The 26,258-nt window shown below is 55.7% G+C and overlaps 1 protein-coding gene across 1 annotated transcript in view; it reads right to left on the bottom strand.

The window, feature by feature from the left end:
• Positions 1-26,258, bottom strand: part of Rps6ka2 (ribosomal protein S6 kinase A2) — a 187,907-nt gene that overhangs the window by 117,499 nt on the left and 44,150 nt on the right. The window contains exon 6 of the mRNA XM_090337844.1: positions 18,629-18,679. Within this exon, the coding sequence (XP_090193970.1) occupies positions 18,629-18,679 (51 nt within the window). The remainder of the gene's footprint in view (positions 1-18,628; positions 18,680-26,258) is intronic.

The raw sequence follows: 26,258 nt of genomic DNA, 5'->3' as shown, positions 1-26,258 counted from the left end.
CCCTGTGTTCACACACACGCTCACTGAGTCCCATTAATTCTGTGTGTTAGCATTTCTCTGATTTATGACTTCTTTTGTCTCCCTTGCTATCATCCTAACCCAAACAGTCACCATCTTGCGCTTGGACAGTGTGCCAGCTTCTGCCCAGGCCACAGCAAGCTTCCGGAGCCCCTGACCCGAGCCAGCATCACGCTCTGCAGACCTCACCCCGAAAACTCCAGTGGAAGAAAATCTCCTCGACCTGGTCCATCACAAAAACATTCACTCAACACTACAAAGAAACCACCAATATCCCAAGTGCCCTCGCCAGTGACACGAGGTGAAGAGAGAGGGAGGAGGGAGGACAGGAGGGAGGGAGAGGAAGGGAGGGAATAAAGAAAGCAAGAAGAGAGGGAAGGAGGGAGGGAGGGAGAGAGGGAAGGAAGGAAGGAAGGAAGGAAGGAAGGAAGGAAGGAAGGAAGGAAGGAAGGAAGGGGGAGATGGAATTGAGTGGCATGAGATCCGAAAACAAGACTAAAAACAAGTCCATACTGGCACATGACACCCCCTCTCTATGGATTCTCAGCAGAAGGGAGCAAATTTAAACTAATGAGAGTTTGCTGGTATGGATAGTTTATAAGCGAGCCCCAAACAAACAGCGTTTCAAGGCCTATCTGGCAATACACTGAGGCCTTGGTTCGCTGCTTCCATCCTGCCCTTACACAAAAAGCTTTCAACGTACCTGAACTCTGAGCTGAGTATGCACACTGTGGGAGAGACAGAGCAAGGCACTTTGCCACTATTCAAGGCAGGAAAGGAAGGGGCTGGCCTGTGCCTGACAAACCAGACTGCCATAGCTCATGCATTTTTCTGACACCATTCCCTGACAGCTGGTAATTTTCTTCTCCTGATTTGACTGTTTCTTCCTACCTGAAAAAGGACAGGAATCTCTAGGGCTTTTGTTTGGGTTGTTGTAAACACGTGAGGTATACTTGTTGCTTTTTAAACTGGGTAGTAATAAAACTGATGGTTGACTTTTCTTCACAGAAGAATAACAATAGCATTAGAAGCCAGAAGTAAAGATAGGACACGTACTTGAAGATAAAGACATGACAGAGAAGACAACAGGATGTACGACTCTCAAATCACATCCCCTCTCCAAAGGAAAGCCTTAAGATACGAGTGTCCAGCGGGTAAGGAGGATCAGCCAATGCCGCAGACCAGAGAAGGAAAGGATAAGACTAAATCTGCGCCTCATCTCACTCCGTGTCTGGTGGCCGTGGCTCCTGGCTCCAGGAGTGAGTCAGTGTGTGTTCTTTCTCTGGACAGGAATCGGATTGCAGATAAACACTTCAGATCCAATTTTCCCCGTGACGCATGCCAGCTGAGAACAATTAGGGGCTGAAAAGTTTCTGTCACATAGACCAGCGCTGGTCTTCTGAATGGGATGCCATGGTTAAAAGCGTGAGAGGGCACTGACCTTTGGGTACACGGTGGTGTGCGCTCACTTCCACACAAGGCGACATCCCCGTGACGACCGGTCCAGTTAATGTGGCCTAAACTTAACCAGGCATCACACAATGGACTTTTCTCCCTTCCCACCCATCTCCTGGCCTGCGCAGTAAACGTGTGCATATGCTAAGAATGCATAGCCAGCCCTCTCCTCACTGGAAAGACTCAGATTCGCGGAGCTTTCTGTGTGAAGCCTCATTTCAGCCATGGTGGACACCGTGTAGCTGTGACCTTTGTGGCACTCTGTGCCTTTAAAGCAGAGACCTGTGAGCGTTGAGGCATGTGCTCTCCACACCTTGATTTTCCCAGCACAGGTGCTTTGTTCTGCACTCACTCCCCATGGAATTCCTGGTACCACGCTATGTGCACACACATTCACTCTGTGATGTGTGCATGTGCGGTACGTGCAGCCATTGTGTTTCCTCCTGTTGTGTCCTAGAGGACTGGTGGCCTGTCTCCTTCCTCCACACCAGCAGCATTTCCAGGCTCCACTGAGAGCAGGCACAGCCCCGGGCATTGGTGTAGGGAGCCCTGGGGGTGGGAGGGGCAAGGCAGACTGGCTGAGGATCTCAGCACCCTGGGGTCCTCGGGGTGGCAGCTCCTGGAACCCCTGCTTCACATACCATAGTCCTGAGTTGAAGACACTAACAATCCTAAAGCGACAGTCGACAGAGATGCCCCAACAGAGTCCATGCACCGCCAAGGAACAGGAAGGGAGCCCGAAAGCACCCGGACAGCAGCGGCCCACACCAGCCGAGGAGACTTCCACCACTGTAGAAGCCCTCACCCCCACCCGGCCGCACTGTGAGGGGGCACTGACACCCTCCTGGGGTGACATCCACAGCATGGTGGGCAGAGAAGCATGGAAACACTGCCCATGGCCATGTGGCCAGTCCTCCTCTGAGGCCACATGGAAATCCCAGCCCTTCACCTGCCACGTAGCACCCCCCCAGCAATTCCACACACCTGTTCGAGCAGATGGTCTGCAGAAAGTCGGATCTCTCACACAGTGCTCATTGTGTCAGGCTTGAGTAAAAATTAGTCTTCACACCAAGAACCCGGAAAATCCCAGAGAGTGAACACCAGAAAACAGCCCACAGGTGTCAGCCCAGATGCAGGGACAGAGAAGGAACAATCACTGGACAGCAGTCTCAACAGCTGGGACAAAATGCTTCAACAGGTTTCAGCCTTGGAAACAATGAGAAAACAGTCTGGGCAAAAATCAAACAAAACAAAACAAAACACCCCCCCCCAAGCTCTAGATAACAAAAAGGGGGGAGAACGAGCCAAATAGAAAGGTCAGGTCTGAAAAGTCAAACAGAAGGTGAAGTCTCTGGGCTGGGTGCACAGTGGAAGGAGAGGAGTGAGGTTGAGTAACACAGAGACAGTGGGACAACTACACACAGAGAGATGAGCCGCACAAACCCAGAGGGCACCGACAACAGATTCTTTTGGTGATGGCCAGTGAGGTAACACTTGTGGGTACTGAGGGTGACAGGGCTTTGAGGTCCCAGTCCACACCAGTCACATAGATTCTTTCTTTTTTCTTTTGGCAGTAGCAGGGCTTGGCCTCAGGGTCTCATGCAGGCTCAGCTTGCGCACTCATTGAGAACACTGCCACTGGAGCCACTTCTTCAGCTCTGCCTCTGTGGCTGGTTATTTTGGAAATGGAGCCCCACAGACTTTTCTATGCAGGTTGGCTAAAACTGCAATCTTCCAGATCTTAGCTTCCTGAGTAGCGAGAGTCACAGGTATGAGCCACTAGGCCAGCTTCATGTAAATTTACATGGGGTTCTGCCCCAGACTGCCCACTCCCTATGACCCAGCGGGTCTGATCCTGTGAACAAAGGTTCCAAACCCATGTCCTGAACCCTGGAAGGGAAGAGGGAGGGCACCAGAAGACTGGAGAAGGGCATCGTGGATGCAGAGCTTGATGTCCCACTTCTGAGTATGGCTCTTTGTCCCCTTGGCCAGGATGACCGTCACTTTTCAAAGTATAACAAACACTAGTCACAACAGCCAAGCTGCGGAAATAACCCACATGTCCTACGATGGATGAATGTGTCAATCAAACAGCCCGTATGTCCTACAATGGATGAGTGTCGATCAAACAACTCATATGTCCTACAGTGGATAAGTGGGTCGATCAAACAACTCATATGTCCTACAGTGGATAAGTGGGTCGATCAAACACGATGGAATTTTACTCGTCATTAGAGAGAATATGATTATGTTATTTACAGGGAAATGGATAAGCCAGGCTCGGAGAGACCAATGGGCATGTTTTCTCTCTCATGAGGAAAGCTCGATGTGAAACACACAGGCTCCGGGCATTCACCTTCACACACACTAAAGGAGGATTCGCTCAGGGAGGATCCCAAGGTGCCCTTCTCTGAACATTTAAAATACTATTCATCAAAAAGAACTCCAGGAACTGAAACATAGATCTCCTGTTGCTAAAGTCCAGCAGGCTGCTCTACATCTCCTGGCAGCTAAGAGCATCCCAAGGCGCAGCGGGGGGTCACACCTCCAGAGGTGCGTGAGGCCTTTGTGTGCGTGTTTAATGAAACGGGCCTGACCGAATAAGTGAGGGAGAAATAAACCAGAAAGGGCGGCTTCTCACTAACCATGGGCGGGACATCATGCAGGCGGCTGTGGGAGAAACGACACAGGAAACAACTGCTCTGCTCTCTGTGCTGAGGAGCAGCGCTGGCTACCTGCATCACAGCCCTGGGCAGAAACACAGAGACGCTCATGTGTGAGGCTGAGGAAAGATGGAACAGAGCGGCTAGGAGGGGCTGACATCCCCAAAGAGACAGCCAGTGAGGGAGCTACGAGCCCTAAAGGCAAAGCCAATCCTGGTCAGGACAACCTTCAGCTCAGAGTTGTTAGTCTACAAGAACATGAGACTAGGTTTAGCAAGGCCTTCAGTGATGCCAGCGGCAACGCGCAAACCCCGGCTGGGATATCCAGGCCAGTTTTGACTGGGTGGCTTTAGAGGTGACTGGAGTCATGGGTGAGGGGCTGGCTCATTCTTGTCTGAACCTAGCCATGTCACAGCAGCACCCCCCCACACACACTGTCTGCTGGTGCACACAGCAGTGTCGTCAATGCCACTGTTCTCAAGTCAGCGCCTCTTTCATACGGAAATGCTGAAAGCACTGTGACGGCAGGGAAAGAAGCAACAACAGATCCAGGAGTCGCTGAGTGTGGGGTGAAGTGATTCCTGATGTCAGAATGGAAAGACCGTTAGGAAGAAATAGACCCCCTCACCACCAGAAGTGTGACACGCTGGGATACTCAAGTGGTGCTGAGGCTGGAGTCTTCTGGTGGCCTCAGCTTTCCTAAGTAGGAATAAATAAACGGCCCTGAACTGGTTCCGCTCCTGCACAGTATGGACACTTTTCTGGGAGACTTGTACCCTCTCCCCGGGTCTGTGACTTTTCTGGGAGACTTGTACCCTCTCTCCGGGGCCGTGGCCCATCTGTATGCAGTGTGGCATGGTCCCAGGGAGATAGGGAGACCAGGGAATAAGTTCAGGAAGAGCTCGGAAGGCCCAAACAAGGCCTCCGAATCCCAGCCTCCCGGTCCCAGCTGGAGCCATCTGCCTGTTGGCAAAGTCACATAGACACTGGAGATTCCTCGGGGAAGCAGGCGAAAGACGCCTTACAGGGGAACAGAGTTGTGCAAGGCTGAACACCGTCAGCAAACCAGGCCAATCCAGGGAGGACGGTTTTCCCTTCCCTCTGTCTATGGTGAGGACAAATGGTTCTAGAACTACCTCTGTCCCCTCACGGAGGACAGGCGCTGGCAGCCGAGAGCCTGCACTACCTGTCCTGCGGGGACACTGGCGGGCTGCTTTCTGGCTCTGGGTTTGTGTCATCTTTGATTGTCTTTCTCTGAAGTTCAGAAAAATAAGTGCTACTAAGCCATGTGGACTGCATGACTCGAAGTCATCTGGAGATGGGACGTTCTTTCATTTCCTTTGGTCTCAGCCTCTGGGGAAAGGAAGCAAGGGGTCCTGGGAGGCTCCAGCTCAGGGACAAAGTTACCCAGTGGACAGAGCCCTAACTGCTTTGTTAAAAAAGAAGACATAGCCAGGCGTGGGGGCTCACGCCTGCAGCCCTAGCTAATCAGGAGGATGAGATCCGAGGTCCACAGCTTGACGCCAGCCTACAAGTGAAGTTTGTGTCTGGTGTCGTGTGTGAATGTTTCTGTATTTCTGCCCAGGGCTGAGACCCAGAGAGCCACGGAGTTGCCTTACGAAGCAGACTCACTTCTCCCCCGACACACGCCTGCCACAGTCTCAGATACCCTTTGCACGTTGAGAGGAGAGAGCCCAAGGATCCTTAAAGGTGAAATCTACACGGAGATGCAGTGCCCTGCTACAGGATGAAATCTACATGGAGATGATTGACCTGCTCCAAGAAGATGGCCGGCATTCGTCCAGGGCCTGCGAGGTGCCACTGAGTCCAGCAATGGGAACCCCACTGAGGAAACATCCCCAGACGCCCCCACCCCCGAGCCTCATGCTCAGCCCAGGCCAGGGGCTCCCCGCCTGCCGAGGGCTCTAGGGCTGTGTTTAGCCTCCAGCCATGATCCCAGGGACCTGCGGCAGTCCCGGTATCCGTGAAGGTTTCCATGTCTGAGTCAGCGGTGACATGAGCCCAGCAGGCATGAGCGTGGATGCAGCGGTCTCAGGAAGCTCAGCTGACAGAGGCCCCGTGGTCTCCAAGCCTGCTGCATTGCTACGGCTCCTCTGTGCTGGCCCCGCTGGCGTCTCAGACACAGCCTGGCACCTCCCACAGCATGCTGTCACCCCCAAAGCCCCCATGCATCCTAAGAGCACAGGAGACCCAGCCCTTCACAGCGCCCCACCCCTGCCTGGGGCCAGTGAAGCTGGGGAGCAGTGGGGACAAGACCTGCCCCCACCCTGTGGAGCTGGGGGACGGGGGGGACAAGGCCACCTGGTGTCCTGGGACCTGGAAGGCACTGTGTTTTTCTGTGTGTTTCCTCCTGGCACCCTAGGAGCTCCTTCACTGCCCACTGCGGGACATGCTTTAAACACCATTGCCCAAGTGCGTGGAGAAGCCCGGGGCAGGCGCTGCTCTCACTGAAGCCTCCATGCCTGGGCCACTCCAGCCTGAGCGGAGGCTGCGGGCCCCGACTTCTCCCGCGGTTCCTCCCAGTCTGGACGGAGCACGGCCTGGGACGGGCCAGCGGATGGACTGTGGTGGAGGGTCAGCCACCACACGGAACGGTGCTGGGAATTACGACAAAACCTGAGCGCTGTGGGAAAGTGGGGTCTGTTTACTGGTGACGCGAGGGTCATAGGACCTAAAATGCATATTTAAAACCGTTAAGAACGCTGAGTCGAGGTGACAGCAAGAATATACCGGTCACTAAGAGATGAGTCACATAAACGCCCTTCTGGAGGAAAAACCTATTACGTCCTATTTTACACTCTGTGCAAAGTACCATTTGCTACGATAATGTAATATTAGAGGGAAACAGCTTCACGTTCATAAATAGGAGTGGTCCTTAAATAAAACACAAATATGAAAACTGCAAAAATGAATCCCTTTGGCTGTCTGAAGTCTTCCTGCACAGAACTACCCCCCGGCAGAGGTAAAGACAGAGGCTCATTTGGGGTGTCGCAGCATTGGCGCTGAGGGACTGCTGAGCAGATCGAGACTCCTGCAGCACAGGAGAACATGAACACACATCAGAAGCCAGATGCCCACGGAAGAGCCGAGGAAGGCCGCCATCCTAGAGAATGCTGCCAGTTCCTACAGAAGGCTGACGAATGTGGAAAATGTCTGAAGACACTGAGAAATCAGAGTCAGGAGCCAGGGAAATAGCTAGCAGACCGCAAGAAGTGCACTACCCACAACAGCAGGAGGGAACCCTTATCCACCCAGGAGCCAGCTCTTGGAGACGACAGCCTCTTTCCCAGCCATCCACGCGTTTCCTCTCACGTGGGTAGCAAGGTCCCAGGCTGTGTGTTTTGTTGCGTATCATATCTACCTGGCGAAGCTCCCTCTAGACAGGGGCTTCTCGTTTCTCTGCTAGACAGAGCAGCTGCTCTCCTGACTGCCAAAGAGCAAGACCTGGGCCCCAGGACATCCGGACGCCTGGGGAATAACGACCAGAGTCACACTGATTGCAAGTGCAAGGACGTGGCCACGGTCATCCAGCCAGCTGGGAATCTTCCCGTGACATGGGGCATATAGGAAAGGAACCAAGCACCAAGTCGATGCTGTCTCCAAAGACTTCTGGCTATGAGAGGGGATGGCACCCCAAAGAGACTAGCAACTGTATGCTTCCCACAAACTCACAGCCCGCAGCCTCGCTGCCAGCACGGCCTGGGAACGTTCAGCCCAGCCCTAGACAGCAGAGGGACCTGGCACTGCTCCGCGGCTGCCACTGCCAGGATGGCCCCAGACCTCCAGCAGTGCTGCCCGTGGCTCCAGCAGGGGAAGGTGGAGGAGAGCTCCCACCCAGTCCCAGCTGGGCTGGAGCAGGGGAAGGTGGAGGAGAGCTCTCACCCAGTCCCAGCTGGGCTCAGCTCCAGCAGGGGAAGGTGGAGGAGAGCGCTCCCGGGGGTGGGCCTGCACCCAGGAGCTCCTGGCTCGGGGGCAGCCCTGAGCAAACGTGCTACATGGAAGCTGTTCCTGGCCAGTGCTCAGAGCACATGGGGCTGAGCTCCTCGCTCGGTGCTCGGTTGCTATAGTGATGGGTTGCTCTGCTGTATTAAGCACCCATCAGTGTTGCCACCCCCGGGACCCTCTGTGCTCTGGGGACGGCATGAGGACCCGCTCACTTGCAGACGCCTTTCGTCACCAGCTGACCAGTCCTGCTGAGCACCACAGACTCTGAGACGCACGTGACCCAAGTCCCACGCCAGGCCTGCCAGGCGCCCTCCGCTCGCCCCTCCATTCCCCATGTGGCACAAATCCACGGTGAACAAATGGGAAGCTTGGAGATTCCTTCTTAATTTTTCCAATCGGTGTCTGGCCCTTTCCCTCAGCCCGTCTTCCCCTCACCCCAGTACCCCACTGGACACGAGGCCCCACACACCGACTCCTGGATTTCCACTCAAAGACACTGCCTGCGTGGCCCCCAGCATGAACCCCACGCACGCCAAGGGGCCCCCTGCCTCCTGCAAAGCCCTGTGCCTTTGTGAACTCTGTCCACCCACCTGGAGTCTCCTCTCTAAGCAGTCTCTGAGGACGGCCGCCACCACGGCTGGGGCTGCAGCCTCTGGGGACCCGTGGGGTCTCTGGCTCTCCCCAGGGGAAGCACAGGCGCTGGGCCCGGCCAAGGCGAGGGCGGCTGAGCACAGACGCTGCCTGGCCCTCTGAGCCGCCGGCCCATCGTGGGCCATGCGGGTCGCACTCTGCAGCCACACAGAGGTGTGGCACGGCTGTGGGCATGTGGCCACTTGCACACCGAGGACCCAGGCCTCTGGAGGAGGCAGGCAGCGGCAGGGCCCAGGGGCATTCTCCTCATCACACAACATTCGCTCTATGGCAACAGACTCACAAAGAACCATGCCACCTCCATGCATCCATGGCCTGCGAGTGAGATGGGAAGCCATGCACACGGCACCACCCGCCCCCCAAGGCCACAAAGACCAGAGCAGGAGAACCCTAACCCCAAAACTGGAAGTGCATGTGTGTGGCTAAAGTGGTAGAGCACCAACCCTGGGGGAGAAAGCTAAGCAAGAGCATGAGGCCCTGAGGTCAGCCTCAGCACACACACACACACACACACACACACACACCTGTAAATGATGAACATATATTAAAACACATGCAAGATGGAAAGCATCATGCATAAACATGGTGCCTAAGGTACGGTGTGTACCCTGGTGAAACTCTTCCGAACAAACAGCTCATCAGTGAACAAGGTGCATACGGAGGTGGATCGTGTGTTGCTGGGAGATGAGGAGGTCAAGGGGGGTGGAAGGGAGGGTGAGGACCTTCAGGACAGTCCACACAGCCCCCCTCTTACAGGCACTGGTGGGTCTCTGGCGTGGTCTCTTTGCATTCTGCAAGTGGACAGAGAACCCCATCCCATCCTTCCTTCTGGGTCTGGCTATTAGCTGTGAACTTGGTGAGCCCCGCCCGGCCAGGGGGCCATCTACTCTGTGGTTCAGCTTTTGCCTCCTTGTAGTTGGCACAGAAAACAAACTGCCATTTTCCTCCTCTGTTTCTGCATGTCAATGATGTCCGGGTCCTTGTCAGCCATCAAGGGTGGCCGTGTCTTTCTTGTTCATGGCTGACTGGCAGCACCTTCAGACACCTCTGGAGCAGATGTGCTTTCCAGGCAGGACCCAGATGGTCTCTGGGGCTGGGGCTCTGGTGGCCCCACCTCTGCTTCCAGAGTAAGGTCACATCACAGATTGACCACGCTTTGGCTTTAACACCCAGCAGTGGTAAAGACAACTTTCTTTCGCCTTATGTATTAAAAACATTATTTTAGAATTGATTTTTACAATGAGAGATTCAATTTACGTTAAAGCTGATTTTCGGGTGCAAAGATCTACACGTGTAGAAACATTGACGACCACCCACGCAGGGCTAAGTTTGCACCACTGAAAGCAGTGTCCAAATGCCAGCAGAGTATTTCTTGTGCACAGGATTTTTCCTTCACAAAATGCCGAGACTCTGAGCATGCTCCTGGGTATGTTGGAGATTTTTCTCAATATATTTGGTACTTTTCCTTTTTTTTTTTAAAGAGGAATGTGAGCTACACATAAATTTTTCTCTAACAAGTTTGACAATTAGCACTTCTCCATGTCCTGGACTAGATCTATTCTGACAAGTACTCATTGCAGATGACTATGAGAGGGTTTGGCTTCATTTAACTTAAAGGAGGCAAGTTCAGAGCTGGGCTCTCCTTTCTGTCCAGGCACAGAAAAGGGGGATAACACAGCATACTTCATGTTACACATATTTTGTCATGGTTCCAAATATTTCTAAATAAGAGCAACAGTAAACAGATCTTGACAAGGGAGCTTTGCCTTTTGTAACGTCTGTGCAAACACTGTCCCTGTCATCTTTTCTGTCTTTCAACTCTGAACCTGCAGAAAGTAAGGAGCGGCACAGTGCCCCGGGCTGTGAACATACACTCGAATGGGCACCAGGCCCTGGGCAGCAGCTTGTCCTCGGCCCGGCTGTGACCACAGGCACAGGGCACTCCTGGCACCTGGGACCTTGCCTCTGGACCATGGAAATTTCAGTTTGTCCAGAGACACACCTCTTTCTCTTCCTTGATCATTGCCCACGGGCTCTGTTACCTTAGTGATGCCTGGCAGGGAGCAACTGGCCTCACCGGCAGGGCCCCCACCTGCCTGGCCCCTGCCCTGCCTGGCCCCCACCCTGCCAGGGCCCCCGCCCTGCCTGGCCCCCGCCCTGCCAGGGCCCTCAGCCCTCGCCTGCCTCCCCTTACCTTCCTGAGGAACAGTTTCTGCCGGATCACCCTTCACTGCCCAGGGCGGAAGTGCACCTGGACCCATGCTGCCCACTGGATCACAGCCCCCTACTCCTCTCCTCCCTCCACTCCACGCCCAATCGTCACCAGGCAGCCAGGTCCATCAGCACCTTACCCTCCCTCCTCCTCACCCCTCTTCAGTCACTGGAGACCCCATCAAGGAAACCTCAAACCCACAGACACCACCGGAGAGGTGGAAACCAGAGCTCCCTGAACTCAAGAGAGGAAGGATGGCTGGGGAGAGGCGGCCTCCGGGCTGCCAGCTCCCACCCTCAAGAGCAAACTCCCTCAAGAGCTCTGAATCCTGACAGCTTTCACACAACATCGGATGGACAGTCAGCCTCCTGTGAGGCCAGGCAAGTGATAAAAGTTGTGGAAAACGCAGATGGTGGGCGCTGTGGCTCTCCCACAGGGCGTCTGTCCGCTGTCCCCCTCCAGAGGCACAGGAAACCCCCTCTCATCCCCTTTCTGCCATTTAATTTAAAATGGCTACGAGTTAGCGAGAGGAAAGGAAATAAACAGAGTGGCTTTTGCCTATACCGGTGACTCGTGTCTATAAACCAGGCTACTCGGGAGGCTGAGATCCAGAGATCACAGTTCAAAGTCAGACTGAGCAGAAAAGTTCATGAGACTCTTATTTCCAATAAAGCATCCAAAAAAGTCAGAAGTGGAGCCATGGGTCAACGGGTCAAGCATTATCCTTGAGCAAAAAGGCTAAGCCTCCAAGCCCCAGGACTAGCACAAATAAACAAACATGGAGTTGCATTTTTAATGAGCCAAATGATGTATGGAGGTTATGCCATGATTGTGTCTTCACTGCATCACTGTTCAAATGGCACCTGAGCCACAGAGTAAAGGCAGAAACAGCTCACCTGAGCCATAGAGACAGGAACACACACAGCTCACCTGAGCCATAGACACAGGAACACGCACAGCTCACCTGAGCCATAAAGACTGGAACACACAGCCATCTGAACCAGAGAGACAGGAACACACACAGCACATCTGAGTCACAGAGACAGGAACACACACAGCTGACCTGAACCACAGAGACAGGAACACACACAGCTGACCTGAACCACAGAGACAGGAACACACACAGCTCACCTAAACCACAGAGACAGAACCACACACAGCTCACCTGAACCACAGAGACAGGAACACACAGCTCACCTGAACCACAGAGACAGGAACACACACAGCTCACCTGAACCACAGAGACAGGAACACACAGCTCACCTGAACCACAGAGACAGGAACACACACAGCTCACCTGAACCACAGAGACAGGAACACACACAGCTCACCTGAACCACAGAGACAGGAACACACACAGCTCACCTGAACCACAGAGAGACAGGAACACACACAGCTCACCTGAACGACAGAGAGACAGGAACACACACAGCTCACCTGAACCACAGAGAGACAGGAACACACACAGCTCACCTGAACCACAGAGACAGGAACACACACAGCTCACCTGAACCACAGAGACAGGAACACACACAGCTCACCTGAACCACAGAGAGACAGGAACACACACAGCTCACCTGAACCACAGAGACAGGAACACACACAGCTCACCTGAACCACAGAGAGACAGGAACACACACAGCTCACCTGAACCACAGAGACAGGAACACACACAGCTCACCTGAACCACAGAGACAGGAACACACACAGCTCACCTGAACCACAGAGAGACAGGAACACACACAGCTCACCTGAACCACAGAGACAGGAACACGCACAGCTCACCTGAACCACAGAGACAGGAACACGCACAGCTCACCTGAACCACAGAGACAGGAACACACACAGCTGACCTGAACCACCAGAGACAGGAACACACACAGCTGACCTGAACCACCAGAGACAGGAACACACACAGCTGACCTGAACCACCAGAGACAGGAACACGCACAGCTCACCTGAACCACAGAGACAGGAACACGCACAGCTCACCTGAACCACAGAGACAGGAACACACACAGCTGACCTGAACCACCAGAGACAGGAACACACACAGCTGACCTGAACCACCAGAGACAGGAACACGCACAGCTCACCTGAACCACAGAGACAGGAACACGCACAGCTCACCTGAACCACAGAGAGACAGGAACACACACAGCTCACCTGAACCACAGAGACAGGAACACACACAGCTCACCTGAACCACAGAGAGACAGGAACACACACAGCTCACCTGAACCACAGAGAGACAGGAACACACACAGCTCACCTGAACCACAGAGAGACAGGAACACACACAGCTCACCTGAACCACAGAAACAGGAACACACACAGCTCACCTGAACCACAGAGACAGGAACACACGCAGCTCACCTGAACCACAGAGACAGGAACACACGCAGCTGACCTGAACCACAGAGAGACAGGAACACACACAGCTCACCTGAACCACAGAGACAGGAACACACACAGCTCACCTGAACCACAGAGACAGGAACACACACAGCTCACCTGAACCACAGAGACAGGAACACACGCAGCTCACCTGAACCACAGAGACAGGAACACACACAGCTCACCTGAACCACAGAGAGACAGGAACACACACAGCTTACCTGAACCACAGAGACAGGAACACACACAGCTCACCTGAACCACAGAGACAGGAACACACAGCTCACCTGAACCACAGAAACAGGAACACACACAGCTCACCTGAACCACAGAGACAGGAACACACACAGCTCACCTGAACCACAGAGACAGGAACACACACAGCTCACCTGAACCACAGAGACAGGAACACACACAGCTCACCTGAACCACAGAGACAGGAACACACACAGCTCACCTGAACCACAGAGACAGGAACACACACAGCTCACCTGAACCACAGAGACAGGAACACACACAGCTCACCTGAACCACAGAGAGACAGGAACACACACAGCTCACCTGAACCACAGAGAGACAGGAACACACACAGCTCACCTGAACCACAGAGACAGGAACACACACAGCTCACCTGAACCACAGAGAGACAGGAACACACACAGCTCACCTGAACCACAGAGACAGGAACACACACAGCTGACCTGAACCACAGAGAGACAGGAACACGCACAGCTGACCTGAACCACAGAGACAGGAACACGCACAGCTCACCTGAACCACAGAGACAGGAACAGGCACAGCTCACCTGAACCACAGAGACAGGAACACACACAGCTCAACTGAGCCACAGAGAGACAAGAACCCACGTGGCACACGACATCACCCTGGTGGCTGCCCATAGCCCACTTCGTATCTCTGTCCCACCCATGGCCCTGTTGCAGGCATGATCTTGGGGCTTCTCTCCTGAGCCACAGTGCTGTCACGGCCCACAGGACCCGCAGTGGCGTCCGTGTCTTGTCTCCTAACCGGAGTCACCACATGCCTAGGACGGGTCGTGAAGGAGGAGGAATTGAGGCGGAATGGAGAAGCGCTGTGAAGAATCCCACCCTGAAATCATTCGTCTGTTGGAATTGTGTCTTGAGCTGCCCTAAGTGCAATTCCATTCAAAGTTCCATGAGAACTAACAGCTAATTTGCCCAGAATTCAGTGCCTTAAAAGCTCATTCGCAGCGCAGACTGTGGCTTTGATCTCTGGCTAAAAGGCTGTGGTGTCTGTGTCAGAGACTTCAGGCCGAAGCCTTTGCCTTCTAATGGAAGGTAATTGCCGGGGGACAGAGCGTGTGCGGGACCACAGAGAGCACTGCCTTTCCTTCCAGGTCACCACCCCGGCTTACTCATCTTCCAGGGGAAGTTTTTAAGGACGTTCTTTTGCTTGTTGGCCATTTCACAGGCCCGCAGGCGGCCACACAGCCAGGGCAGGCGCACATTGTCAGGAATGGACACCAGACAGCACAGCCTTGGAGTCCTGGCCACCCACCTGTGCCAGCCCGAAAGCACCCGGGCATCTCCTCTGCCGCACTGTGCCACGTTCCCAGCCCTCAGACCCGCATCCAGGACAACACTGCAGGCGGCAGGCCCGCACCCACAGAGCTGCGGGGATCCGAGCCAGGGGACGGTGCCTCTGCGTGGGGGAAGGCCTGGCGGTCACCTCACCCCGGGCTGCGGCTGGATCCAGAAGCTGCATAACTGCACACAGCCTGATCTGCCAGCCCCGAACCTCACCAACATGGGTGAGGGAGACCTGCCCCCCTTCCTCCCCACACCAAGAGTGGTGAGGGAGGCCTGTTTCCCTCCTATCCTCACCAAGAGGGGTGAGGGAGGCCTGGCCACCCTCCCCCCACACACACCAACAGGGGTGAGGGAGGCCTGCCCCCCTCCCATCCCTACCAAGACGAGGGAGGGAGGCCTGGTCCCCTTCCCCCCACCCAACACAGGTGAGGGAGGCCTGGCCGCCCTCCCCACCCACACACCAACCACCAACACAGTGAGGGAAGCCTGGCAGGAAAGGCAGCGGCTGGGCTTTCCCGCACGGTGGCCTGGCAGGAGTCCGGGCCCGCCTGGCTGTGGTTCTGGTTCCAGGCTGAGCTGACGGCTGGTCCATGCCATTTGCTTTGCATGGAGAAAGCAAGGCCAAGAGAAACTTAAAATCCCTCTGGAGTCCTAAATGGTTACCTGGAGTGAAAGCTGAATGTTATTTATTTCCTCAAAATAGAGGGGAAAAGGCGATTGGTTTGCATGTGTCTTCACTCCAGCATGGTGCTGCATGGGAGAGCAGCCAGGGACGACGGCACCACCCCGCCCCAGCCCAGCTCTGTGACCCCGCTCAGCTCTGTGACCCCAGCTCAGCTCTGTGACCCTATTCAGGCCATCGTGTGTGTCCCCCAGAACCACGGGGACAGTTGGCAGTGTGGCCACGGTGTGTGGCTCCCGGGGACATGGGTCATATTTCCCGGGGGCTCTGGAAGGGCCCCAAAGAAGGAAAACAGCTCTGGCTCAGAGTGGCCAGTCCCCCGGGGCCCCAAGCAAGGCCATGGCGCTCACATGCCAGACACGTGAGCAGCCAGTGCGCTCTCCCACCTGGACTCCCCCAGTGACAGAGCCACCCGCACTCAGTGAACTGAGCCAGGAGTCACTTTCATAGCACCGCAGTGACGCTCCACCTTCGGGCTGAGAGAGAGCAGCCTTGAGCTCCAGTGGGGTAAACGCCACACACAGGTGAGGGTCACCGTAGGATGTCACCTTACGACGCCACAGTCAATAACCACAAGGATGAAGCCACACGCAGGCGACTGAGCAGGTTCAGCATTTTTACAAAAACAACCACAAAAAGAATGTGGCAGCTAAGCCTGCCAGGCTATTATGGCAGCACTGTGGCTGTCAGCCCATCCCTCCCCTTCATCCTGCTCAGGACGCCAGCCAGGGGCACAGTCCCCCCCACCGCACAGGCTCCGAGCATACCCGCCTTTCCTGGGGTTCACCTTTAGTCTGCACAGCCGCCCTCCGTTCTGAGTGACAGTACGCCCTGGGTGTCACAGCAATGGACTCCTGGAACCACAAACAGCAGAGCCTGAAGCCCAGGGCCCGGGTCTGCACGGCGTCTACACGCGTGCCTTGGCATCTAGGCCATTCAGATAACTCCTCTGGGTAAGGACTGTGCGGACAGCTGTCCCACTGCCGTCTAGGGAATGCTGACCAGGATTGAGTGCTCCTCGCGGGTGCAGGGTTTTCTTCTGTTGTGGCACTGGGTGTTGAACTTGCTGGCCACCCTGCGAGGTTCTGTGCAGCGTTTGCTCCAGGGCAGGGGAGGCTCCGGAAGGGCTCATAACTGGGCTCGACGAGGACTGAGTAATGAAGAAGAGCACCCCAGCTTTAGTGGCTCACCCGGGGTTTCCCTGAGTCTAACCTCCTGCTTCCCCTTGGAGACCACGATCCAAAGTGCAGGAGCAGACAGTGGGAGACGCAAGCCTGGTGTTTAAAGCAACCCCAAAGGCAAGGTGTGAGACTGGGGTGGCCCAGCAGGGCATGGGCCACGGGCAGTGCCAGCTCTCCAGTCCCGGGAAGGGCAGTGGACGAGCTCCGGCCAGGCCGCTCAACTTCCATTCCCTGCCAACCGGGGCTCCGAACACCCCAAAGTGCAAGGAGGAAGAGGAGAGTAGCTGTGGGAGCGGGCAAGCTGCTGTGCTCCCGCTGCCAAATTCTAACTGACAAGCTCCTTTTGAAACTCAAAGAGGCCTCACGACTCTTCAGCAGACCCTCGCAGGTCAGCTGGCTCCCTCGGCTCCCCTCCCGCCGAGAGCCAAAGAAAAGGAGACCCGGAAGGCAACACGTCCTTGCCCGTGAGCGTGAGCCCATGTGGCGTGCGGCAAGCACGTGAAACATGACCGTGGAGGCAAGCACGTGAAACATGACCGTGGAGGCAAGCACGTGAAACATGACCGTGGAGGCTTGCCTCCGCACAGCGGGGATTCTCCTCCGGCTGCACAGCGCGGGGCAGCTTCCCCGGGCAGCGCCGCCAGCTGTCCCTGTGCGGTCACCACTCCACTGAGAGGGGGGCAGAGCTGCATCCTCCCGCTGGGACCTGCCCCGTTCCAAGATGGTTCAATTAGGAGGTGACTCCAAGCGCTATACAGGCCTCCAGCAAGCCACTCAGACAAATGACAGGAGACACCCGAGACTTCAGATCACAGCACCAGTCAGCGCTAACTGTACAATGCTACCGACACGATTTTTAGGTCCAGCAAGGAGACTCAATTTTCAATAACAATAATAATAGTAATAATAATAATACCAAGAACCCCTTATTCAACTCATTTGGTGTTAGGCCAATCAGAGATTCATTTAGACCCAGCCAGGAACCCACCACCCTGCCAGCAGCGAAACAGAGGGAAGCAGCGCCAGGACAGCCACTGAGGGGCCCCCCCGGCAGCCGCACCCAGGTTCCTTCCTCCCGGAGTGACGGCCCTCCACCTTCCCCTCCCCGCCAGGGACCTCCCACTCCACCTGCCAAGGCCTCCTTCCTCCTCAGACCCTTCAGCCCTCTTAGCATCGAAGCTGCCAAACACACACAGACTTCCTGCACAAACACCACGCATTCTGCATCGGCGTAGGGAGTCACGAGCCCGGTGGAGGTGGCCTGCCTGCACGAGGAGTTTCTGCTGGGAGAACACACAGTCTCGTCCTCTGGTCAGGGGACACCACCCGCAAGCTCCCTTATTTGTAATGCCGCTCTTCCCACCAGAGAGCTGCTGGGATACGGGAAATCCTATCGAGCACCCGACTCGAGTGCCCGCGTGGGGCTGAGGGCTGACTCCCGCCAGCCCAGGCCACGCTGGCACGCTGGCCCATCACTCTTGTCGTTCGTGACCCTCGCTTGTTCTGAAGACACATAATAGATGCTTGAAGGGAACACTGACTCGAGCACGCCACGCTAAGCTCGGTAGGTTGGCGTTGCTTTAGCTCACAAGGCAGAGCCGTGCTGCACAAAGCCACCATTGCACAACTGACGGCTCCCAGCTCCCCAGGACGTCAGAGAACTTCAGTTTTACTGGGCAGCTTTCCGTCTTCTAAAGCACATACCATAGTGTGCTATGCCCAGCTCTGGGCAGTATCAGCGACCAGAGCAATTGAGAAAGACTTCACGTTTAACGTTTTCAAAGGCTGCAGCCCATGCTCGCACAGAGAGAGAGGAGCAGATGGGCGTCTCTTACCTCAGAGGACTCGGCCGGCTGTGTCTCCACTGAGGTCTGGTCCTCCTTGCCCTGCAGGAACGGGAAGAGAAGAGAAGCTGTGAGTCTCAGGGGGTGCAGACAGGGCGCAGACCCCAGTGAGACAAGGCCGTGGGCACCAACCACGCGAGCAGCTCGCTTTTTGCTTCTGAACATGAATCTCCACATGGCCTCGGGTGACTGGGGGAGCTTCTCCAGCTGGTAGACAGCTCCCGAGAGAAGACCCGAAGAAGGGAACTTGCAACTGCTGTGCAACTTGGTATAATTTCACGAGGGGAAGTGTGTCTCCATCACTGCTCTCAAACCTCAACTGACAAATGTCATCATGGAAGCATGGGGCCGTGGCTCGGGGGAGCGGGCTGTGCCACCCCTGCGGGGCCCCACACGGCACCCTGGATGTGCTGTAGCCACTTGAACCCCATAACTGCCACATGCACGCGTGCGCTCAGCTGAGACTCCAGGTTTCGTCACCAAGGCCCCGGCAGAGGAGCACAGGACCCAGGATGTCGTGTTTAAGTCCCAGCACCTCTGGCCCACAAGAGTATGGAGACCACTGGAAGACCACCCCAGTCCTTGCGCTGTAAGACCCGAGGACAGAAGGAAGGCCGGCCTGGCCCATCTTCAGATGCACCCTGGTCAGGGTTGCCCGGCTGCTGTTTCTCCCCACCCTGTCTGCTCTGTGTCCCTGGCACAGACCCAGCAATGGAAAAGGACAATGCCCAAATTCAAACTCATCTTCCCGGTCTCCCGTGGACAGCGGGTAGGGCGACCTCTGAGTGGAAAGACAGTAGGGGTGGGGAGGGGGTCCAGTGCTTCCGGCTGCTTTGAACTGCCGCAAGTCACCAATGTCACACACTTTGGGGTCTGTCCTCCCAGTAGGAGAGAGACGCACAAGGTGGGGTGTGTAACCTCTGCTGGGCCTCTGTACACACCCAGCACCCTGGCCCTCAGCCCATCTCCGGCATCCCCTCATTCCTTAGGCCTGGGGCCTGGCCAGGCCTCTCCCACTGGGAACAGCCGGCCACGGTACAATTTCCCTCTGGATGCAGAATCCTGGCCCAGGAGACCTGGGGTGCAGAGGAAGCTGCATGATGCTGAATCAGATGATGGCTGAATCACATTCACACAGGGATACAGGGTCCATTCTGCATCTAGCAGCATCTGAACTTGAGTTTATTTTGTTTTGCCAGTCTTGGGGCTTGAACTCTGGGCCTGGATGCCATCCCTGAACTTGGATAATCAAGACTAAAGTGCTGCCACTTGAGTCACAGCTCCACTTCCAGCTTTCTGTGCTTAATTGGAAATAAGAGTCTCGTAAACTTCCCTGTCTGGACTGACTTTGAACTGCTATCTTCAGAGCTCAGTCTCCTGAGTAGCTAAGATTACAGGCATAAACCACCAGCACTCGGCTTTGAACTTTAAGTAAAGTTATATGTTATTTTATGTCATTAGGCCATGTAATCAATTTCAAGATTCTGTCATTTTGAACTTCCTTAGAAATTACCAGATGATTCATTTTCAATGTTGTGTTTGCTGGCAGTTTAGGGGGCGGGCGTCTTAAATGCCCTGATGGCTCTGAGACCCACCTCGGGCCTCTTCTCTAAAAGGTGCACAGCCCCTCACCCCAAAGTCCATTCAGAGCCACCAGAGCCCAACGTCCATATCTCCTTGAATTTCCATCCTGTGCCACTAGGAGACAGCAGAGGACACAAGACAATACTTCTAGCCAGCAGTTGAAATCCTGGATCTATGCTAGTAAATGTGAAAAGCAGGCTTGCATTTCCTTCACAGGTAACGATATATGTATATACTGCCTTTTGAGAACATTATGTTCAAAATATTGATTTCTGCTCCACTTATTGATTGGGCGTTTTATGTTTAGTGTTGTGTTTGTTTTTGTTTTTAACTCTGTGTATCCTGGATGTTAGTCCCGTCAGATAAACAGTCGGCAAAGACTCCTCCATGTTCTGTTGGTTGTCTCTACTCTGGTGAATGTTCTGGTGGTGTGCAGAGCTCACAGCAGCCACGCCACAGACAAATGAATACAGTAGAGTCTACACACAGTAGAGTATGCGTACAGTACACATACAGGAGAGTATAATTCAGCCACCAGGAGAAGGAAAGGATTTCATTTACAGAATATGAGGAAACTTGGGGCCATCTCCTAAGTGACACAAGCGTCACATGTTCTCTCTCGTGGGTAGAATCTAGATTTAAAGGGCATGAAAACAGGAGTGAATGACGCATACTGTAAAAATGTCACCATAAGAACCACTGGTCTGTAGAGTTGATGAAATAGAAATTCTCTAACCCGTGGAAGTGCTATACTGCATTGGTCCTATGCACAGTGAAATGAGTAATTTCCCTTATTAGCTCTGAAAAAACAACAAACCAAAGCAAAAAGCAGTGACTTTTGTAGCCCTGTGAGATTGTTGGGGCTGGGGTGGGGCTCGGGGGAAGGTCTAGGCTCGCCTGCACAAGGTCCTGGGATGTAGGCCCGGCACTGTAGAATAGGCACCTTGACGGTCAACTCAGTGGGTGGAGACTCGCCTGGGAGATGGGAAGGCACAGGGCTGGGAGGCCCTGAGCCACCTCCAGGGAAGACTGACCACCAGGGCCAGATGGTCAGGCGCTGGGTAGGCCCTCAGTTCACACATTCATGACGGCTTTAGTGGGGCGGGGCTGCATTAGAGGAAGCGGGTCACTGGGGCGGCTCCTTCTGCTGCACTGTCCTTTGTTTCCTGTCCTGCTGGAGGCCAGCCGCTCTGCTCTGGCCTTCACTCGATAGCCAGACTGGCCCCTAACCCGATAGCCAGACTGGCCCCTAACCCAGTGATCGTCCTGCCTCAGCTCCAGTGCTGCAATGACAGGCCTGGACCACCAAGGAGACGCCTTCCGTCACCAAAGGAAGCACTGCTTCAGGGGAAGTGAGGACCATCGGACCCCGTTTCTCAGGACACCATAATGGCTCCCTGCCCCCGATGCCACCACGGCTGGAGTATGGGACACTGTAGAACCTCAGGATGTCACCCGGCAACCCAGACGTGTGGGAACCTCAGGATGTCACCTGACTGAGCCATCTCAGCGGCTCCCAGGAGCAGGCCAAAGTCCAGATGCTGGGATGCAGGTTGGCCAGGGCTAGACCCAGCAGAAGGAAGTGTGCAGGGCTGCAGAGCTGGGCCGCCAGGACCCCGCCCAGCGCACCCCGACACTGCAGAGGCCTTCGTGGGTGGTCGATGCTGGGAGCCGAGCAGAGCTGGATGCTCTGGGTATCAGCGCCATCCTCTACACCCAGCCCTGCTCTTGCAGCGCGAGCCGGGAGGTGCGGGTTTATGGGCAAGAACGTTCACTGCATCTGCATCCCCGAAGCCGCATTTCCCGTGCGTGCCCTCCACAGCTGCTGCTTCTAACCTGGTGGCCCCTAGAGCAGCGAGGAGTGCAGTGGGAGCCGCCGGCGCCAGCTGCTCCATTTTACTTCTCAATCATTTCTGTTTTAATTAACCACTTGCACACTGATAATCATGGTAACGAGGACACGAGGACCTGAGGACACAGCCTGGTAACGAGTGAGAGAAACTACTTCTACACATGTGCTTCTTGGCCTGCGGAAGCCGAGACCCGGCCGCCAGCAGCCCTCGGTTGCAGACAGAGCCTCCGTGGACAGACTCTGCATCTCTTCTCAGCCACTCACACCATCGCCGAGAAACTCAGCGTGCGAGATGTTTTCATTTACACAGAATTCAGAACACTGTCTCTAAAATTTCCCTCGCGGTATTTCCAAGCCATCCTTACCGAATTCTACAATGGAGCTCTCTGGGGACGCACGACAGAGCGGCTGAGCTGGGTTATGCTGTGCCTGAGAGGCGGCTGTGATGCTTCCCTGGAGTCTGGAACCCACTAAAGGCTTTTCCAGCCTGATCAGTAACATCCGGCGGCCATTTAAAAAATCTGAACCTATAAGAACTTCCAGCCCCATGTTTTTCCAAAGCTGTCAGCTTTTGAAAGCACCTGATAATGTCATTGTGGATTTGTTGACTTTCTTCATTTGTTTTTGAAAGCCAAGCAATACAAGGTAAAAGAATAAATAGAGCCAGCGTGGTGGCTCCTGCCTGTAATCCTAGCTACTCAGGAGGCTGAGATCTGAGGATCAAGGTTCAAAGCCAGACCGAGCACAAAAGGACGGGATGTGAGACTTATCTCCAGTGAACCTCTAGAAAATGGGAAGTGGGGCTTGGCTCAGGGTAGGTGGTAGCCTTGAGCTGAAGAGCTCAGGGACAGGCCCTGGCCAAGTTCAGGCCCCATGACCCACACAAAAAAAAATTTTTTAAAGAATAAATACAGCAAGATAGTTATAGCTAAAAAGTAATTATAAATTACAAGCATAGCATAATCACAAATTGAGGAGAATAAATAAATAATGGGTTAATAAACCTAGACTCATCCCTCGGGACCATAAACACAGCTCATGGAGGGTGCAGGCCTCACCTGGGTGGAAGACTCTGGAGCATCTGTCTCCGGAAAGTGTATTTGGGCCCCAGTGTTACTATTAGTCAAAAATACTCAATATTTTCCAGAAGCCCCTCGTAGGGGGCTTCGCTCTTTCAACACACCTCCCATCTCTCTCTGAACGCACAGTGGACCTGTGCTAGTTAGACGCACGATGTGGATCTAGAAGACGTAAAAGCACCCCTTTCATTTTAATGGAAGAAGAAGCAAAAAAACAGTGCCATCGCGAGAGAGCACACGGGCTGTGCACGCAGCAAGTCAGCAGCTGGCGAGCTCCTCCCTCCCGCAGGGCCTCTGCAGTGCTGAGAAGAATCACGGGCAACTCCTCCCTGCCCCAGCCACCAGGCTGCACCGCCACTAGATGCCCACCAGCCGGCACCTCCCAGGCTCACGTCCAAGGCTCACACCCCAGGCTCACCTCCCAGGCTCACGTCCAAGGCTCACCTCCCAGGCTCACCTCCCAGGCTCACACCCCAGGCTCACACCCCAGGTTCACCTCCCAGGCTCACCTCTCAGGCTCACACCCCAAGCTCACCTCCCAGGCTCACACCCCAGGCTCACCTCCCAGGCTCACACCCCAGGCTCACCTCCCAGGCTCACCTCCCAGGCTCACACCCCAGGCTCATGTCCAAGGCTCACACTCCAGGCTTACCTCCCAGGCTCACACCCTAGGCTCACCTCCCAGGCTCACCTCCCAGGCTCACACTCCAGGCTTACCCCTCAGGCTCACACCCCAGGTTCACCTCCCAGGCTCACCTCCCAGGCTCATACCCCAGGCTCACACCCCAGGCTCACCTCTCAGGCTCACCTCCCAGCCTCACACCCCAGGCTCACACCCCAGGCTCACCTCCCAGGCTCACACCCCAGGTTCACCTCCCAGGCTCACCTCCCAGGCTCATACCCCAGGCTCACCTCCCAGGCTCACCTCTCAGGCTCACCTCCCAGGCTCACACCCCAGGCTCACCTTCCAGGCTCACACCCCAGGCTCACCTCCCAGGCTCACCTCCCAGGCTCACCTCCCAGGCTCATGTCCAAGGCTCACACTCCAGGCTTACCTCCCAGGCTCACACCCTAGGCTCACCTCCCAGGCTCACCTCCCAGGCTCACACTCCAGGCTTACCCCTCAGGCTCACACCCCAGGTTCACCTCCCAGGCTCACACCCCAGGCTCACACCCCAGGTTCACCTCCCAGGCTCACCTCTCAGGCTCACACCCCAAGCTCACCTCCCAGGCTCACACCCCAGGCTCACCTCCCAGGCTCACACCCCAGGCTCACCTCCCAGGCTCACCTCCCAGGCTCACACCCCAGGCTCATGTCCAAGGCTCACACTCCAGGCTTACCTCCCAGGCTCACACCCTAGGCTCACCTCCCAGGCTCACCTCCCAGGCTCACACTCCAGGCTTACCCCTCAGGCTCACACCCCAGGTTCACCTCCCAGGCTCACCTCCCAGGCTCATACCCCAGGCTCACACCCCAGGCTCACCTCTCAGGCTCACCTCCCAGCCTCACACCCCAGGCTCACACCCCAGGCTCACCTCCCAGGCTCACACCCCAGGTTCACCTCCCAGGCTCACCTCCCAGGCTCATACCCCAGGCTCACCTCCCAGGCTCACCTCTCAGGCTCACCTCCCAGGCTCACACCCCAGGCTCACCTTCCAGGCTCACACCCCAGGCTCACCTCCCAGGCTCACCTCCCAGGCTCACCTCCCAGGCTCATGTCCAAGGCTCACACTCCAGGCTTACCTCCCAGGCTCACACCCTAGGCTCACCTCCCAGGCTCACCTCCCAGGCTCACACTCCAGGCTTACCCCTCAGGCTCACACCCCAGGTTCACCTCCCAGGCTCACCTCCCAGGCTCATACCCCAGGCTCACACCCCAGGCTCACCTCTCAGGCTCACCTCCCAGCCTCACACCCCAGGCTCACACCCCAGGCTCACCTCCCAGGCTCACACCCCAGGCTCACCTCCCAGGCTCACACCCCAGGCTCACACCCCAGGTTCACCTCCCAGTCTCACCTCCCAGGCTCATACCCCAGGCTCACCTCCCAGGCTCACCTCTCAGGCTCACCTCCCAGGCTCACACCCCAGGCTCACACCCCAGGTTCACCTCCCAGGCTCACCTCCCAGGCTCACCGCCCAGGCTCACACCCCAGGTTCACCTCCCAGGCTCACCTCCCAGGCTCACCTCCCAGGCTCACCTCCCAGGCTCACACCCCAGGTTCACCTCCCAGGCTCACCTCCCAGGCTCACCTCCCAGGCTCACCTCCCAGGCTCACCTCCCAGGCTCACACCCCAGGCTCACCTCCCAGGCTCACACCCCAGGCTCACCTCCCAGGCTCACACCCCAGGCTCACCTCCCAGGCTCACACCCCAGGCTCACCTCCCAGGCTCACCTCCCAGGTTCACCTCCCAGGCTCACCTCCCAGGCTCACACCCCATGCTCACCTCCCAGGCTCACCTCCCAGGCTCACCTCCCAGGCTCACACCCCAGGTTCACCTCCCAGGCTCACCTCCCAGGCTCACCTCCCAGGCTCACACCCCAGGCTCACCTCCCAGACTCACACCCCAGGCTCACCACCCAGGTTCACCTTCCAGGCTCACCTCCCAGGCTCACACCCCATGCTCACCTCCCAGGCACATTCCAGAGGCCGGGGCACCAGATGGTTGCTCATTTTGGTCCGACTCAGCTCTAGCTCTGAGTCAACATGCGCTGATGTTTCTGGAGCAAACTGAGCACGCTTGCTGGGCAGAGGAATCCTGTCTCTGTCCCCTAGGGTCCTGTGTCAGGCCAGCGCCCGGTGCCCATGATCCCCCACTGCTGCCAGCCCCTTGCCCGCTAGCAGACGTGACTTGGAAACATTCAAAGGCCTTGTACATTTCTCCCACTTCATTTGGTGTGTGTGTTTTTTTTCCCTTCACATTTTCTGGAACCACACATTGCAGGCTGGCTGCGTGGATGTGGACCATTAGAAAACAGACATGCACGCCCAGGGAGGGGCAGGCTCTTACAGAGGGAAAGAGCTTAAACTCACCGCACAGGTGCCTTGGCACAGGGGATGCCTGCGACACTCAAAGGAAATACAGAAAACCTCGAGGAAGAAAGAG

Source organism: Megascapheus bottae, chromosome 8 (assembly GCF_031878675.1).
Source record: "Megascapheus bottae isolate mThoBot1 chromosome 8, mThoBot2.hap1, whole genome shotgun sequence".
NCBI classification, from domain to species: Eukaryota; Metazoa; Chordata; class Mammalia; order Rodentia; family Geomyidae; genus Megascapheus; species Megascapheus bottae.
This window is presented reverse-complemented; position numbering and strand designations above follow the sequence as displayed.